Here is a 15,998-nt window from a genome sequence, read left to right as displayed (position 1 = left end):
GTTCCTGAGTGCCCCTCACCCTAATCTTCTAAATATCGTCTGGCCTCATGGGGAAGACGAAACCTAGAGCTGGTGTGAATGTGCCCTTTCAGGGCCTAGAGTTGGCCCCAGGTGGAGCTATAAAAGATCAGGAAGAGGGCCTCCCAGCCCGAGAGCGATGATCCCGGAGGCAGCGTGTGGAGCAGAAAGAGAAGTCAAGGTAATGAAAGGGAATGAGGCCTTGGAGGGATGTCCCACAACTCCAGCAGCGTCTGAAGAAGAGGAAAAAAAAATGGATGGACAGGTACCCCCAAATCTTTCCAATCCAAGCCTTCCCTACCCTTCCTGCCATTTATGTTTTCATTCCAAAAGTTCCCAGAACATCTCAAATCCCCTCAACAACCCTTCTGAATATCATGTAGGCACCCATTCCACTTGCCCAAAATGGTCCCTACAACATAATATTCCACCCATTCACACGTTCCCCCCCATACCGGACATTGATGATCACAGGGTCAGGGATCTGAGGTGCAGGGGCTCCCAGCTGGGCAGCCAGTCGGCGCTCTGCAGCAAGAGCTCTCTGAAGAAAAGAGAAGTTGTGTTAAGGACAAGGCCCTAGTCACAGATGAGGTACCAAAGAAGTGGCAGCTGCTTAATGAGGAAGGGATTAGACCTCTAAGGAAGTCTTGCTGTGGAAGAGAGAACCTCCAGCTTCACCTTCTCTCGGTCACTGAGGGCAGCAAATCTCTGCTGCTCTTCTTGCTCCTGCTTCTCCTGCTCCTGTTGCTTCTGCTGCTGTTCCTCCCGTAGCCGCCGGGCTGCCTTCTGCTCCCTTTTCCGTGTGGCCTGCCGTGCCTCCATCTCTGGTGTCAGTGGCCCTGGCACCTAGAGGATTTCAGGGAAGGTATTAAGTAAGACCCATTCAAGCTGGCCTTGGTAAAACTGTAATCGAACAGATCTAGCCAAGATCTGTGATGCCTTCCCACACTGCTTCTCCTTCCTTTTCCAGCTGACCTGAGCCTTGTTGTAATCATAGGCATCCGGATTCTTCTCCATGAACCTTCGGAACTCATTACGTGTTGATTTGTCAACTGCAACGGTATACGGTGGCTGGGCCCGGAAGTCCCTGGGTGTGAAACCCCGCAAAATGAGTTCAACCTGCCTCCTGTCTTTCTCAGCATCATCTAACCAGACCAAGGGAATACTATCAAGTAGCCAATGCCAACTTTAGCCTCCAGACCATCTTCCAGACCCAAAATGGCTCAAGATGGGGCCCTTACTTACTGCACAGTAGGGTCGGCACCTGCCTCCAATAGCAGGCGAACCACTGAACCTCTTCCAGCTGCAGCTGCTGCATGCAGGAGCGTAAAGCCACCAGAGCCCAAGGGGGCACTGAGCAGAGACCTAACTCCAGGGTCTGCAGGGTTGGAAGCTAGCTGGAGCTTCAGCATCCCAACATCTCCGGCTCGGCAAGCAGCCAGAAGCACAGCCCAGAGCTCTGGCTGACCAGTGGCCATGGCCTCATCCAGCGAAGGCCCCATGGGGGTTGTATCTGCCAGGGCTGCCTCTGTGAGAGCCTCATCTTCTTGGGGTTGCTGGGGTAGAGTCCTGTGTGCCCCAGCCTCCAGGTCCCGGCTTCTCTGCTTCTTACTCCTTTTCTTCCTACTCCGCTTGGGCAATACCTCAAACTCACGAAGAGCCAGAGTCCCCAGTGTCATCTCCACCAGCTCCAACTCAACCTGGAAGCTGTCCTCTCCCTCTGACCCTGAACCTAGGGAAAAATATGACGTTAGCCCCATCTAAAGGATAAGCAGAGGGTGGAAGGATGTGGGTTGCCCCAGATGCATAAGAATGTATATAAAAAGATAATCTAGATCCTAAAATTAAGTGTTTTTATTTTGTCACCTAAGATAAAGTAGCACATCGAGAGCTGAATCTATCAGTATCATAGGCAGAAATAAGGCTCTCAGCCCAGATGAGGACAGGCCCAGAAGGAGATATTCAGGGACAGAAGTCCCTGAACTCTCACCCTAGGGTGGCATGCAATAAAGGAAAGGCTGGGAGCAGTTACAGCCATGCAGGCCAAGGATCTGCAGCCAGGAAAGCAGCTCAGCCCAAAACCACAGCATGGAGTAAGACAAACAAATACAACAGATTCATGCAACGTGAATACTCAAGCATCTATTTTGTGTCAAGATTGTTCTAAGTCCTGGGGATACATCAGTGAACAAAAGAGGTAAGATATGGGAAAGACAATCACTGAGCATGTCTCAGTAATTGTTATGACATATCCCATTTTATAAGCAGACACTGGTATGGTTGTAAATACGTATGTTGGGGTAGAAGGGCCCATCTGTAAATAGGGACATGGGTAAGTTATCTGGGTAGCAAATCTACCACTGCGTTTCCAGGATAGACACCCATATAGGGATTTGACAGTTGCCAAATGTTGCTCAAACCCTGTTTGGGAGACTGTGCATTCTGCCCAAGTTCCTCATTTTCATCACTGGGGACCTTTCTTCTTTCTTCTTCGATAGCCTCCTTCCTCTCCACTTTCATTGTCTTCCAGTGTGTTTGAGGTGAGTCTGATCTGACTGCCTCCCGGGGGTCTTCTCCTGCCACAAACAAAAGATCACTCTCAAGTGTAGCTGAGAAGCCAGCCCAGGCTTCTCAGCGAAGATGTGGTTGCGCTGCGGTTCAGGACCTGGAAAATCTTTGGATGCACACGTGAGAACCTGAGGCTGGGAGTACAGCAAGGTCTAAGGAACCTAGGGATCTGGGGATCTGTATCAAAGGCTCACCATGGACATGCAAAGTAGTCAGCTTATGGAGCACACGCTGTAGCTCTCGGAAGGTGGGTCTGCGGGTGGTGAGGGGGATATCCCAAAGTCGGGGGTCCCCCCATTGCAGGGGTGCCCCACGGCCTCCAAAGAACAAGGATCGGCCAGAGCGGGGGGCACGCAGCAGAATGGTCCCAGCCTCCACCAGCGCCTCAGCCCAGCCTGGCCCTGCCAACAGGTCACGAACCTCCTAGAGGAGAGAGAGTAACTCAGCCCTGCACATCTCTACGTGCTATTTTAAAATTTCCAACCCAAAAACCCACAGATCATAGAGGTAGGAGATAACACAAAGTGAGAAAGAATGAGTACTAAAGACCCTGGGGATTCCTTTTCTACCTTTGTTTACCCAGAAATGATGAAGATTGGAAAGATATGGAAGTAAAACACCTCTCCACTACAACACTTAATGAGTTAAATTGAAAAGAGAAAAAAGTGTGGATCAGAAGACTGCCAGATCTGGGAGGCCTAACTCACCTTACATAGTGTGGCTTCATTATAGCGCCTCAAGCTGGCTCCAGCAGAGTGAGAAGCCCCACCCCGGGCATCCTGAAGCCCCTGGGCTGTGCCCCGCTTGGCCCGTACAGTGTAGCGGTGAAAAGTTTTGTGTGCCACCACTTCTCTTCTGTAGACAGCACAGATTCAGTACTAGAGACCAGCTGATGCTCCCAGGCTAACAGGATCCATTCCATCCTCACCCTATGTAGCACCCTCTCACCCTTGGAAAATGGCACCAGCAAAGTGCCCAGCTGCAGCCATGAGCACCACACAGAATCTGGGACCTCCACTTCGCAGGTTCTGTAGCAGAAGTCCTGCCTCTTCTGGGGGCACCTGGTTGAAAGAGGAGAAGCACAAACATTCTACCTGTTGCATTCACGGAAAGCAAGAAACCAATACCGAAAAGACTCCCAAATGCCAGCGCTATCTCATTTAATACAGTCACCCTGAGGATTGTCTCCATTTTACAAATAAGAAAATTTGAGGCTTGTAGTGGTAGCCAAGAACAAGTGGTAGAACCGCAACTGAAACCTAGACCAGTCTGTTCCCAAACTTAATTCCACTACTGTTAATCCTTCCCAGATTCAGGTCAGCTTAACCCAAGACTATGGCTGTCAAGTGTGATGCCTATACCAAGACAGGAAGAAAGGGAAGAAGTGAGAAACAGACTGGGCTAAGGGGAAATCTAGAGAGATCATACAAAAGGCCAGGGTTGACCATACAACCTGTGCTGTCACTTGCCTGGCGAGGGCCTAGGATACAACGGTAGGCAGAGAGGAACTGGCCCTGGGCGTTTCGGAAAAGAACCTGATGCGGGTGGAAGCCTCGTGGTTGGTTAGGCTTCTCAAATTCAGCCCTTTCCTCATCTACTATCTGCAAATCCTCCTCACTGGCTGAGTCTGAGTCTTCTGATCCTGAGATGCTGGAAAGATCTCCTGTGGACAACATGATACACAAGTTTGATACCCCAACTTTGACCTTTCCCTAAACTCCTGAACTAGCCTTTCTCTACCCCATGTCATACTCCCATTCAGGTTTCCCACCAGTTGTCACCTGTGGAGCTCTGCTTTTCGAAGTCCAAGGCAGAGAGGTGGGGCTTGTCCTTAAGACGTTGCTTTAAGTTAAACCGATGCCAGTCAAGCTTATAATGTTCTCTCTGGTAGGAAGAAAAGAGGGAGGCAGAAGATGAAAATGTGGTAGCCAAGAGTAGGAATGGAGTTCCAGAAAGTATGACGAGTAACAAACTTACTGAGTTCCTTAGTCAAAGCATAGACCTTCTTTAAGACAACTGTACCTCTCCCCACCCACCATTATACCTATACTTCCAACATCTAGCCCTCACTCTAGCCCTTTACCTGCTCCTGGTGGTTCTGCAAGGTGTGGTCACAGGTTAAACAATGTAACTTCTCCGAAATATCTGGAGGACCCTGGAGTAGTTTTCTTTTTGGGCTCGCTCTCTCACCTGAACCTAAATATGGGAAGGATAACTGGAGGTAGAAAAGGAGTCCAAATCCATGGTACAAAGCAGAGGAGGTTACAAAAGAAGATGGCATGTCCTTATCTTCAAAGAATTTACAATTAAGTAATATGAAAGAAATGGAACGGTAATCACCTTATATAATGTTATATGCTTCTGAAAAAAAAATATATAAAATGAATACAAACCAAACATTGCACTTAAGTGAACCAGAGGAGTAGTTTAGAGAAATCCTGCAGAAAATAACTTTTTGTATGATTAGAATTCTTTTTAACTGCAAAAACCACTCCCCAAATGTCGGTTTTTTTAGCTTACATTTTCAATTACAGTGTGTAGTTTATTTAAAGAGAGGCGCAAGAAAACACAAACAGAAACGAACCAAAATTATATAAAACTAAATATATAAATATTTTTGGAAGGCATTGGTGTTAATGAGAAAAGATATAAGTAAAGGCAAGAGACTTGTCTGGAGACAATTCAGGGGCCTGTGCTGGAAACCACCCCGAGATTAACTGAAGGGATCAATTTTATCCAGCAGAAAGGGAAACCAAAGTGGGCTCCTGAGCTGGGGAATACCAATAAAGACAAGCTCCATGGAGAAGCAATGTACTCCAAATAGTCCTGTCATGTTCCTTGTGGGTCCACCCCAAACCTTCCCGGATACCTGGACAGTGCAGGGCCTGGGCCAGAGCCTCCCTGGGAACGTGGCTCACCAGACTCAGGCCCTGAAAGATCAGGGCATCCGCGTTGAGGTCAAACAGGGAGACCGACGCAGGAGCCGGGGCTGCAGCTGAAGTGGGCGACATGCCTCAGCAGGAATTACTTAGAAACGGCTCCTGGAGCAGAAAGGGGAAAGGAACCGAACTCCCTAAAGCGAGATCCTACTGCCCGCGTCTCCGGACTCACTGACTCGGTCACCTCTAAGCCGTGAAGTATATCGGCCTTCACCTCGGTACTCCGGAGTCAGATCCGGGGTAAATACGTGACCCGGGTCGCTTATTCAAACCCCCAACCTCAGACCACGCGAGAGTGAAATGGGGGAGCAGCCAGCTACTAAATCGAGTCTAGCAGTTAAAATCACTGATGTTCCCTAATGGACCGCTCCTCGTTACCCGAACGACGAGCTCCGGTATCTACTGAACTGCATAGACTCGCTGCCGCCGGTACCAGCTGCACCAAATATCCCCGGGAGCCGAGCGGCACGCACGTCTACAACTCGAGGCCTGCACTTCTGTAACACGACAGTCCCGTCGCTACGGAGCGGCGAAGGGGACAAACAACATCTCCCGTACCTCGGCCCCGCCGCTCGTAGAGCACAGTATTGGTTCCCTGACTGTGCCAGATCCGCCTCGAGCCTTTAGTCCCGTCCTCAGAGCCGAGAATTGGCCGTCGTGCTTCCACCCCGTATGCTCATTGGCCAGGCTGGCTGCGGGTGACGGTGACTGGCAGACGCCGGGCCTAGCGCTCAGGGTCCGGCCGAGCCGAGCCGAGCCGAGCCGAGCGAGCCCCTGAAATCACCCGGGTCACCGTTCCTGAGGTGAAACACTAGACCGGTAACTGAAATCCCAGGACCTGGACCGGGGCGAGCCAGGGATGCCCACGGAGCCCTAAGAGAGCTCGCGGCGGGTAACGGGGGAAGGGGCGTCGCGGGCGGGGCGGGGACGCGCAGTCAGAATGTTTTGATGGCGGGGGCGCGCCCTGGCGGCGGGGCCGCGCGAGAGGTTGTCCGCTGTTGGGAGCTGAGCCCTTGTTCAGGGGCCAGGCGACCCTGGGGCTCAGGTCGTGGCGGCTGGATGTGGGAAGGCACCTCTACCCACCCGGGCTATCGGCTGTAGGCCCGGCTGGATTCCTTCAACATCCGCAGGAACCCCTGAGCCCAGGCCTAGCCGAGGCTCCACGGGCCCAGAGTCCACCCAGACCCGGTGAGTGGTGATTTCTCTGAGGGCTTGATCATCTCCTCTGGACTCAGAGCTCTCCCTAATCCAGAGTCCCACTGGGGCCAGACTGGGCCAAGACTCGTCGCCCCCGGGGTCTGTACTAACTGGGTGAGTGCCACTGAGATCATGTCTGGCGCCAGAGAACCTACAAATTCATACGGGATCTGGGGTCTCCATTGATCCAGTGAGAAAGTTCCCCTCAAGAGCCATGCCTGTCTGCTGAATCTTTGGTGCTAGGGAAGCAGGGAAAGGTTGACTAGAAAGAGCCTCAGAAAAGACTTTTCTTGGGTTTTGGGCTTGGGGCTTTCTGGACCCTGAGATGCTTGCCTTATTTCTGAAGCTGAGGTGGGACAATGAGGAAATAGTCCAGAGGGGCCACTGGACTTCAGGCCCACGCTGACCCAGGCTCCACAGGTCAGTAAGTCACTTCCTGGTACCCTGAGTTGAATGGACCATACAGCCAGAGAAACTGTTGATACTCCTAGGCTGAAACAGCACTTCTTCCCCACTGCAGCCTCCCTGCCCCATGCTTGACCTCCTCTTAATGGGAGGTGGGAGTGAGTGGGAGAGTTCAGTGCCTTTCTGTCCCCACTTCCCACTCTCTGGGGCCTGACATCTTCTCCTCCAGCAGCTGCAGAGCCAGGGCACCGACGGCTGGAGTGGAGCAGACACTGTCCATGGAGCTGGTAGGGTCATGTGCTTATTTCAAACCTTTGTTTTCTAAGTGCTTCCAAACTGCTTGTCTCTTGGGAGACCAGGGTCTCCCTAGGAGGGGAGCGGGAGGGCCCCTTCTCTCCACTGAATAGAAGGCAAAACAGTCCCTCAAAGGGCAGAGTCTGGCTTCAGGCCAGCAAGGCAGAAACTGAAACTCAGTAAAAGCTCTGGGAATGACTGACCAGTTAAGGTCTCCCAAGCCCTGAGCTCACTGCCTTCCTTGGGTTACTCCTTCTCCCCTGCCTTTGGCCCAAGGAGCCTAGTAGTGGAGACAAAGCCCAAGGATTCCTTCTCATTCCTGGCCTAGTAGGCAGGCCAGCAGGCAGACAGCCTCTGGGCCTGAACCAGGGTCTCGTCTTCCTCATCACTGGCAGGTGGATAAGGTGGACAGGGGGCGGCGGTGATGGCGCAGTTTGACACTGAATACCAACGCCTAGAGGCCTCCTACAGCGATTCACCTCCAGGGGAGGAAGACCTGTTGGTGCATGTCCCTGAGGGGAGCAAGTGTGAGTTCTTGGACATGACATCCAGAGCTGGGACATGGGGACTGGGGTGTGGGGGGGGACACTGAGGGAGCAAGGGGCTGATGTTCCTTCAGGGCTCTGACATCCTTGCCCTTGTGTCCACAGCACCTTGGCACCACATTGAAAACCTTGACCTCTTCTTCTCTCGAATATCCTTTGTGACTGTATTGGGACTTTAGAATCTTGAGCCTCTCTCTAGGCCAGGTCTCTGATGAGAAGTTGGGGTGAGTTTGTTTCTAATCCCTGGAACGGGGATGAGAGGCTGGGGAAACAATGATCCTTAAAAATAATGATGCCCCACAATTTCTGAGAGCTATGTACCTTGTACTTTGTGGTGTTAATTTATAAGTAACTTCTCTAAGGGAGATTCTCCTTTTTGATGAGTTCCTAATAATCCTAATAATTCATGTCTTTTGGACTCATTCTATGTCAGCTATGTGTTAAGTATCTTGCCTGTATTGTTTTAGATCTAATAATTCTAAAAGATAGGCCTTGTTATTCCCCGTATACCACTGTGGAAAAAAGCTTAGAGGTTAAGTAACTTGGCCGGAGTCATAAAGCTAGAAAGTCAGAGAGGTAGGACTTAAGCTCAGGTGTGTGACACCAAAGTCTGTGTGCTTAATTGCTGCCTCTACCAACTACTTTTTCTTAACGATTACACGTTTATAATCTACATCAGAAGAATGGCTTCACTTGTATGCTCATCGGGGAGATCTTTGAGCTCATGTAAGTATACAAAAGGGATAGATGAGGTAGTAAAGGAGTATATCTCAGTCTTTCTTTTTCTTATACTCTCTCCTGGCCCTAGGTGCCAATGAAACTCAGTCCCAGGATCAAAACTCTATAGACCTTTATAGTTCAGGGACTGAATGTGGCACCAAAACGTACAGCCTCACCTTACTTACCTCCCCTATAAAGAAAGCTTTCCAAGTCCTACCTCTTCCATGACCAAAAAAAAAAAAAAACCCAAACCCGTTACTGTCGAGTTGAGTCTAGTCTGACTCATAGCAACCCTATAGGACAGAGTAGAAATCCCCTATAGTGTTTCCAAGGAGCACCTGGTGTATTCGAACTGCCAGCTTTTTGGTTAGCAGCCATACCACTTAACCACTGTGCCACCAGGGTTTCCCCTCTTCCATAAAGAGAGCTCAAATTTTGATCAGTCATCAGAGCTCCAGTGGAATGGGCATGGTCCAATCAGAAGGTCTCAGAGATGCCAGCCACTTAATTGAGAAAAATGCCTCTGTTCTGCCTGGGTTGCATCTTAGGTCTGCTGCTAGGCAGCAAGTCTTCTAAGAGGAAGGAGCCATGTGCCACTGCCAAAGAGGCAGGGGCTGGGAAGCTCTCCCTCAATAAGAAAGAGTGCAAATCCCTAAAGGATTTCTAACTTCAATCTCAAAAGGAAACCAGGGAGTAGGGAGGCCAGAGACCTCAATCATTAGAGCTTTGAAAGAGTACAGTAGGGAGTGGCAGAGATTACCATGAGGTGAGGAAAACAGACTGATTCTGCAGGGTCTGAGGTTAAGAGAAAGAAGGAAAAAAATAGGCTGAGCAGTAGGGAGGGCCCATTGGGGGTTTTCCAGGCCTTCCATCTCCCCAGAGGCTAATCACTGATATGGTTCTGCTGCTTCTAGACTCTTCTCTTAGCCCATATTATTCACTGGTGCCTCCCTGACTCTCAGACTGTGCTCCCTCTCCCCAATTCCCTAGGCAGTTCCTCTTTGTGGTTGCCTTCACCACCTTCCTGGTCAGCTGTGTGGACTACGACATCCTATTTGCCAACAAGATGGTGAACCACAGTCTTCACCCTACTGAGCCTGTCAAGGTCACTCTGCCAGACGCCTTTTTGCCTGCCCAAGTCTGTAGTGCCAGGTAAAGGCTACAGGTCAAAGAGCATCAGAGTCTGTAGAGCTCCAGCAGGTGAGAAATGGAGTGGAGTATTGAGGTAGCTGCTCATACCCCAGAACAGACCCAGGCTCTGCCTAGCAGAATCTTCTGAGACAGTAGCATGTCTGCCAAGACACCTTAAGGCCCAGCCTCCACCCCTTCTCTCTTCCCACCAGGATTCAGGAGAATGGCTCCCTTATCATCATCCTCGTGATTGCTGGTGTCTTCTGGATCCACCGGCTTATCAAGTTCATCTACAACATTTGCTGCTATTGGGAGATTCACTCCTTCTACCTGCATGCTCTGCGTATCCCCATGGTAAGACTGGGGAGTTGGGCAGTTAGCACAACAGCCTAGGATGTCTTCTGCAGCTTGGGGAGAGTGGGATGTATTCCTGGGCATTAGGGGTACAGGTCAGGGTGCATTTGCTTTGACTCCAATCAGCTAAGCACATGACCCCTGAGCATCACAGCTAACACAGCTTAAGGGGCTGAGCAGCAACCCCACCTTCCACACCTTGCCTCCTCCCACCCCACTCCACCCTGCAGTCTGCCCTCCCGTACTGCACGTGGCAGGAAGTGCAGGCCCGGATCGTGCAGACGCAGAAGGAGCACCAGATCTGCATCCACAAGCGGGAACTGACGGAGCTGGACATCTACCACCGCATCCTCCGCTTCCAGAACTACATGGTGGCGCTGGTTAACAAATCCCTCCTGCCTCTGCGCTTCCGCCTGCCCGGCCTCGGGGAAGTCGTCTTCTTCACCCGTGGTCTCAAGTACAACTTCGAGCTGATCCTCTTCTGGGGACCTGGCTCTCTGTTTCTCAATGAATGGAGCCTCAAGGCGGAGTACAAACGTGGGGGGCAACGGCTAGAGCTGGCCCAGCGCCTCAGCAACCGCATCTTGTGGATTGGCATCGCAAACTTCCTGTTGTGCCCTCTCATCCTCATCTGGCAGATCCTCTATGCCTTCTTCAGCTACGCTGAGGTGCTGAAGCGGGAGCCGGGGGCCCTGGGAGCCCGCTGCTGGTCACTGTATGGCCGCTGCTACCTCCGCCACTTCAATGAGTTGGAGCATGAGCTGCAGTCCCGTCTCAGCCGCGGCTACAAACCCGCCTCCAAGTACATGAATTGCTTCCTGTCACCCCTGCTAACACTGCTGGCCAAGAATGGCGCCTTCTTCGCCGGCTCCATCTTGGCCGTGCTCATTGCCCTCACCATCTATGATGAAGATGTGTTGGCTGTGGAGCACGTCCTCACCACCGTCACACTCCTGGGGGTCGCTGTGACCGTGTGCAGGTGGGCCTGGGCAACAGGTGGGAACAAGCAGACTAGTGTTCCCAGGCAGGGCCCCCATTTCACCATGACCCTCTCCCCCAGGTCCTTCATCCCAGACCAGCACATGGTGTTCTGCCCCGAGCAGCTGCTCCGCGTGATCCTCGCTCACATCCACTACATGCCTGACCACTGGCAGGGTAATGCCCACCGCTCGCAGACCCGGGACGAGTTTGCCCAGCTCTTCCAGTACAAGGCAGTGAGTGGAGATGGAGTTAGGATCTGCTAGAGGCTGGATGATGGCTCGGTGGGGAGGGCTGGGCTCCCTGCCTGCTCTTTTGTGACCTCAGTCCCCTTCCTTTTAGGTATTCATCTTGGAGGAGTTGCTGAGCCCCATTGTCACACCCCTCATCCTCATCTTCTGCCTCCGCCCACGGGCCCTGGAGATTATAGACTTCTTCCGCAATTTCACTGTGGAGGTTGTCGGCGTTGGAGATACCTGCTCTTTTGCTCAGATGGATGTTCGCCAGCACGGGCATCCCCAGGTACTGAGGAGGAGGGGTCCAGGTGGAGAGGGACAGTGCTGACATGTACAGTGTCTTTGGGAAACTGCCAGAAGGTAGTCCCTCTGAGCTGACAAATCACAAAAAGGCAGCCCTGCCTCTGGGCAGCCATGTACCAGGGCACACATTGCTTGGTAAACAGGAGCCTGGGCTGGATTTCAGCCCTCGCCTTGTACCCTTGGTCAAGCATCCATTAGCAGTCGTTCAACCCAAGCAACTATCCCTGCATGTGGCCACTCCTGGGGTGGGTACCAGGCCCCTTAGACAAGATATGACCGTGCATTGCAGTTTCTGTCCTCCAGAGGCAAGCCCCTTCCCTCCACCCTCCTCCCCCCGCCAAGCAGGAAAGTTAGAGCAAGGGTCCCTGTGAGAGGACAGGCCACAATCCTGCTCGTTGTCTTTCCCCTGGCAGTGGCTGTCCGGTGGGCAGACAGAGGCCTCAGTGTACCAGCAAGCTGAGGACGGGAAGACAGAGCTGTCGCTCATGCACTTTGCCATCACTAACCCTGGCTGGCAGCCACCGCGTGAGAGCACGGCCTTCCTGGGCTTCCTTAAGGAACAGGTTCAGCGGGACGGAGCAGCTGCTAGCCTTGCCCAAGGGGGTCTGCTCCCTGAAAATGCCCTCTTTACATCTATCCAGTCCTTACAATCTGAGTCTGAGGTGTGTTCCTGGGGACTGGGAAATGATGGGTGGAGGGGGTGCTAGAAGCTGGGAGTTGAGAATCAGGCTCGGGGTGGAAGGGCCTGCCCTGTCAGTTTCCTTGTCTGTTCCGGCCATGCCATTGTATCCTAAGGTGCAAAATACTAGGGGAGCCAGAGCCCTCACTCCTGCCCTGAGAATTCCACCTGCCCCTTTCTTTCATAGCCACTGAGTCTCATCGCAAATGTGGTAGCCGGCTCATCCTGCCGGGGCCTGCCACTGCCCAGAGACCTGCAGGCTTCCCGGCACAGGGCTGAAGTTGCGTCTGCCCTGCGCTCCTTCTCCCCTCTGCAGCCTGGTCAGGCTGCCACAGGCCGGGCTCCCAGCACCATGACAGGCTCTGGGTGAGTAAAGGTGGGCCAAGACGGGAGGCCATAGCAGGAGCCCTCAGCAACTTGTATAGGTCTCAGAAATGTTGACGACTGCTATCTGTCTGCTGGGAGGGACAGGGTAGATGCCAGAACAGCCAGCTCCGGGAGCAGTGTGTGGGAAGGACAGCTGCAGAGCCTGGTGTTGTCAGAATATGCATCCACCGAGATGAGCCTGCACGCCCTCTATATGCACCAGGTGAGTGGGCAGGAAGGCACAGGACCACAGAACCCAGGTGGCAGCTGAAAATAGTTTTAGAGGGTTTGCGATCTGAAGAAGCAAGACCTGGGTTCAAATCCCTTCTCTGCTATTTACGTGCTGTGTAATCTCCTTTCCCACATATACTCTCTTGTTAGATACCCTTTTTAGCTAAGCTTTATTCTCTTCTAGGGTCTTTACATACTTGTGGCTCCCCTGCATAGACTACTCTTCCCCTGAGATAGCCATATGATTCCTTCCTTCTCCTTATTTGGTTTCTGCCGTTACCTTTTCAGTGAGACATTTTCTGACCGCCCTGAGTAAAAGCCTCCCTTGCCCACCCCCTCAGATCTTCTTGCTCTTTTTTTCTCTGTAGTGCTTAACATCTCCTGACATACTATATCTGCTTCTTATTTATTTGTTTGTTGTCTATCTTCTATTGCCACCACCACTACCAGTATATAAACCCCACAGGGGCATTTTGTTCACTGCTGTATCCCTTGCACCTAGAAGAGTGTCTGACACTTAGACCCCAAGTAATTTGTTCTTGAGTCAAATGACTAGGTGATAAGACGGCCCTACTCACAGGCTTTTTTTCAGGGATCTGCTGAGAACCTAACCTGTAAAACATCATACATATGCTACACATTATTAATATGACAGGTGCCCTGGGACAGGGATTGTAGGTGACAGGGTTTAAGTGGGAACTGGCAACACCATAGTGGGGGCAGCTGTTTCAGACAGACATCCTTCTATTCCTTACTAATGAGCCCCCCACTTCTCCAGCTCCACAAGCAGCAGGCCCAGGCGGAACCTGAGCGGCATGTATGGCACCGCCGAGAGAGTGATGAGAGTGGGGAGAGCGCCCCTGAAGATGGGGGAGAGGGCGCTCGGGCTCCCCAACCTATCCCCCGGTCTGCCAGCTATCCCTGTGCTACACCCCGGCCTGGAGCACCTGAGACCACTGCCCTGCAGGGGGGCTTCCAGAGGCGCTATGGGGGCATCACAGGTATCCACTGGGGGTATAGGAGGAGACAGAGTCTGCAGGGGAGGGCAGCTCTTCAGGGCCTCTCTAGGGGCAGAAAGAGGTCAGAGGGATCAGGCCCAAGGAGACTAGCTCCCCCTACCCCCAGCAGCCCCAGAACTCCTCTTATTCCTATTTGTCTGCGTTTGCTCTAAGAGTTGGCTTGCTTGCCTCTTTAGATCCTGGCACAGTGCCCCGGGCTCCCTCTCACTTCTCCCGGCTGCCCCTTGGAGGATGGGCTGAAGATGGGCAGTCAGCATCAAGGCATCCAGAGCCTGTGCCTGAGGAGGGCTCGGAGGATGAGCTACCCCCTCAGGTGCATAAGGTAAGGGTTCCAGGGCCTGAGAAGCTGCTAGAACTAGTAACTGCCAGGCTGAGGCAGAAGTTTCTCATGTGAAGGAAGACGGGCCTCCAGTGTGGAGATACTACACTGTACCCTTCTAAGATACACTCCTCTCTTCCCCCAACTGCTATGGAGTCCAGGGCTGGAGTTTTTCTTCCCTTCTCTTTCCAAAATCAGGTTCTTCTTTTCCCTATCCTCAGGCTTCTGTGTGGGTAAGCAAATAGTTGAAGACTATCGCCACTACCAACCCTTTTCTCCCCACAGGTGTAGATAAGGCTGAGGAGGGTCCCTACGCCCCAGGATGGAGGCCACTGGTGCCCTGCCATCCCAACCGCCCGCCATGGGGGCTCCTCTGAGTGTTGCCTGGCTCCACGTGTGTGGTGTTTGTGTGTCTGTGCCTGGCCAAGGGAGGTGCCAACACTGGGCTTGCCACAGCCCTAGGAGAGGAATTTGGGGCTTAGAAATCAGGGGCACACAGGACTCTAGCCTCATCCCCACGCCGCCCCTTGGCTCAGAGTGTGGTGCTAGAAACTGGTCCCCAGCCCAGCCCCAGTACTGCCACCTTTGCATTCACCCCTACAAGTTCTCCAGAGGGCTGCCCACCACAGAAGCTGCCAAGCAGGAAGAACCTGTGCCAACTGGAGTGGGGTGTTCGGGCCTGGGCCCTCAAGCCCAGTGCCCTCCAGCCCTGTGCAGATGAGCAGCTCAGGCTGTGGCCCTTACCTCACCTCAGTGCTCTCCCAGAGCTGCAGCCTGCTCGCCTCTCCTGCTTCCGCACATCACTGGCATGTGTGTGCTGCTTGCTCCCCTTCTGTTCACTTGCTCCCCTTCTGTTCGGCTTTTGCTTTGTGTTGGGCTGGATGCCCTAGCTCCCAGCTCCCCTCACACACTACCTTTTGACACTAAGAGGGAAGGTTTGTAAATCACAGGAGCAGGATCGAAATTCTTTGCTTCCCCCTCCAACTTTTGGGATGGGCTCCTGGGAGGCTGAGGCCTTCTAAGGCCCCTGTTGCTGCTTATTGTATCCCCCACCATCTGCACTGGAGTGTGCCCTCGGCCGTTCTTACCTCCCAGCAAGAGAGCTCTGGCCTGTATCCCGCTGCCCCCTAGAGGTGGGAAGGGGGCGACAGGAGGCCTCGGCCTAGGCTTTGGGTTGCCGCATTGCATGCTGGAACTCAGTCCCTGCCCTCTGATCCACCCCTCCCTCAGCTCTGGTCCGCTGAGTGGTGAACTGAGCTGCCCGGACTCACAGTGGAACCGGGTGGGGGCCGTGTACAGCTTGATAACCCTTAATAAAGAAGGGACTTTGACCAGGTTTCGGCTTGTTTTCTCACGCTGCAAAGATTCTGGGGACAAGAGGAGCAGGGTGCGTGTCATCTCCCAGGGAGCTAGGGCTCTGGAAGAATGTAGGGCCGTGCAGTCGTTGGACAGACGGAGCTAACCTGCTATCAGGAGGACCATTTCTGGCCCACGCTTCCTTGGAGGTCAAGGTCTGCAGCGGGACGTGCGGTCAGATTTCCCGCCCTGAACACGTGACCAAGCCGATTCAACCCCTCTGTTTTGCGTCCTTCCCGTGCAACGCGTTCCCCCGCCCCTTCGGAAACATTTGGCCAACGGAGACCGTGGATCGGGGCTGGGGGCGGGCCTGGTGGGCGGGGCCGTTGCAGTAGGGTCG

The 15,998-nt window shown here is 52.9% G+C and overlaps 2 protein-coding genes across 16 annotated transcripts; one reads left to right on the top strand and one right to left on the bottom strand.

Annotated features, from left to right (window-relative positions):
- Positions 1 to 127: 127 nt before the first annotated feature.
- Positions 128 to 6,161, bottom strand: ANKZF1 (ankyrin repeat and zinc finger peptidyl tRNA hydrolase 1). 4 transcript variants are annotated; one of them, XM_049888244.1, is made up of 14 exons: positions 6,084 to 6,161; positions 5,456 to 5,627; positions 4,670 to 4,782; positions 4,368 to 4,470; positions 4,056 to 4,249; positions 3,535 to 3,647; positions 3,294 to 3,441; positions 2,781 to 3,009; positions 2,439 to 2,594; positions 1,264 to 1,750; positions 994 to 1,105; positions 697 to 864; positions 474 to 559; positions 128 to 251 (listed from the first exon to the last, which is right to left on the bottom strand). In XM_049888244.1, the coding sequence occupies exons 2-14, from the start codon at positions 5,595 to 5,597 to the stop codon at positions 128 to 130; spliced, it is 2,175 nt and encodes a 724-aa protein (XP_049744201.1). In that variant the 5' UTR covers positions 5,598 to 5,627; positions 6,084 to 6,161. The 4 variants fall into 4 exon arrangements, with proteins under 4 accessions (XP_049744201.1, XP_049744200.1, XP_049744202.1 ...); XM_049888243.1 differs by lacking the exon at positions 6,084 to 6,161 and adding an exon at positions 5,904 to 6,074; XM_049888245.1 differs by lacking the exon at positions 6,084 to 6,161 and having other exon boundaries at positions 4,122 to 4,249; positions 5,456 to 6,074.
- A 64-nt stretch (positions 6,162 to 6,225) lies between these two features.
- On the top strand, positions 6,226 to 15,638 carry ATG9A (autophagy related 9A). Of its 12 annotated transcripts, none has more exons than XM_049888234.1 (17): positions 6,232 to 6,417; positions 7,069 to 7,142; positions 7,360 to 7,414; positions 7,817 to 7,948; positions 8,072 to 8,115; positions 8,628 to 8,692; positions 9,677 to 9,838; positions 10,030 to 10,171; positions 10,402 to 11,150; positions 11,232 to 11,385; positions 11,492 to 11,671; positions 12,102 to 12,350; positions 12,555 to 12,733; positions 12,839 to 12,956; positions 13,743 to 13,965; positions 14,160 to 14,305; positions 14,588 to 15,638. In XM_049888234.1, exons 4-17 carry the CDS (start codon positions 7,846 to 7,848, stop codon positions 14,591 to 14,593), a joined length of 2,520 nt encoding a protein of 839 aa, XP_049744191.1. In that variant the 5' UTR covers positions 6,232 to 6,417; positions 7,069 to 7,142; positions 7,360 to 7,414; positions 7,817 to 7,845; the 3' UTR covers positions 14,594 to 15,638. The 12 variants fall into 12 exon arrangements, with proteins under 12 accessions (XP_049744195.1, XP_049744198.1, XP_049744191.1 ...); XM_049888232.1 differs by having other exon boundaries at positions 7,357 to 7,414; XM_049888236.1 differs by having other exon boundaries at positions 6,236 to 6,344; positions 7,357 to 7,414.
- The last annotated feature ends 360 nt before the right edge of the window (positions 15,639 to 15,998 follow it).

This window comes from Elephas maximus, chromosome 6 (genome assembly GCF_024166365.1).
Source record: "Elephas maximus indicus isolate mEleMax1 chromosome 6, mEleMax1 primary haplotype, whole genome shotgun sequence".
In the NCBI taxonomy this organism is placed as follows: Eukaryota; Metazoa; Chordata; class Mammalia; order Proboscidea; family Elephantidae; genus Elephas; species Elephas maximus.
The sequence above is the reverse complement of the archived record's forward strand: the minus strand, read 5'-3'. Positions and strand labels throughout refer to the sequence as shown.

Excerpts from the sequence above, each read along its gene's own strand:
- ATG9A (XM_049888238.1), top strand. The coding sequence starts at position 7,846 with ATGGCGCAGTTTGACACTGAATACCAACGCCTAGAGGCCTCCTACAGC. Across the intron at positions 10,172-10,401 it reads ATGCTCTGCGTATCCCCATG|TCTGCCCTCCCGTACTGCAC; the intron begins GTAAGACTGGGG and ends TCCACCCTGCAG. Across the intron at positions 13,966-14,159 it reads GCGCTATGGGGGCATCACAG|ATCCTGGCACAGTGCCCCGG; the intron begins GTATCCACTGGG and ends TTGCCTCTTTAG.
- ANKZF1 (XM_049888244.1), bottom strand. The coding sequence starts at position 5,597 with ATGTCGCCCACTTCAGCTGCAGCCCCGGCTCCTGCGTCGGTCTCCCTG. Across the intron at positions 2,595-2,780 it reads GACTACTTTGCATGTCCATG|GAGAAGACCCCCGGGAGGCA; the intron begins GTGAGCCTTTGA and ends TGTTTGTGGCAG. Across the intron at positions 252-473 it reads CCTGTGATCATCAATGTCCG|ACGCTGCTGGAGTTGTGGGA; the intron begins GTATGGGGGGGA and ends CCTCTTCTTCAG.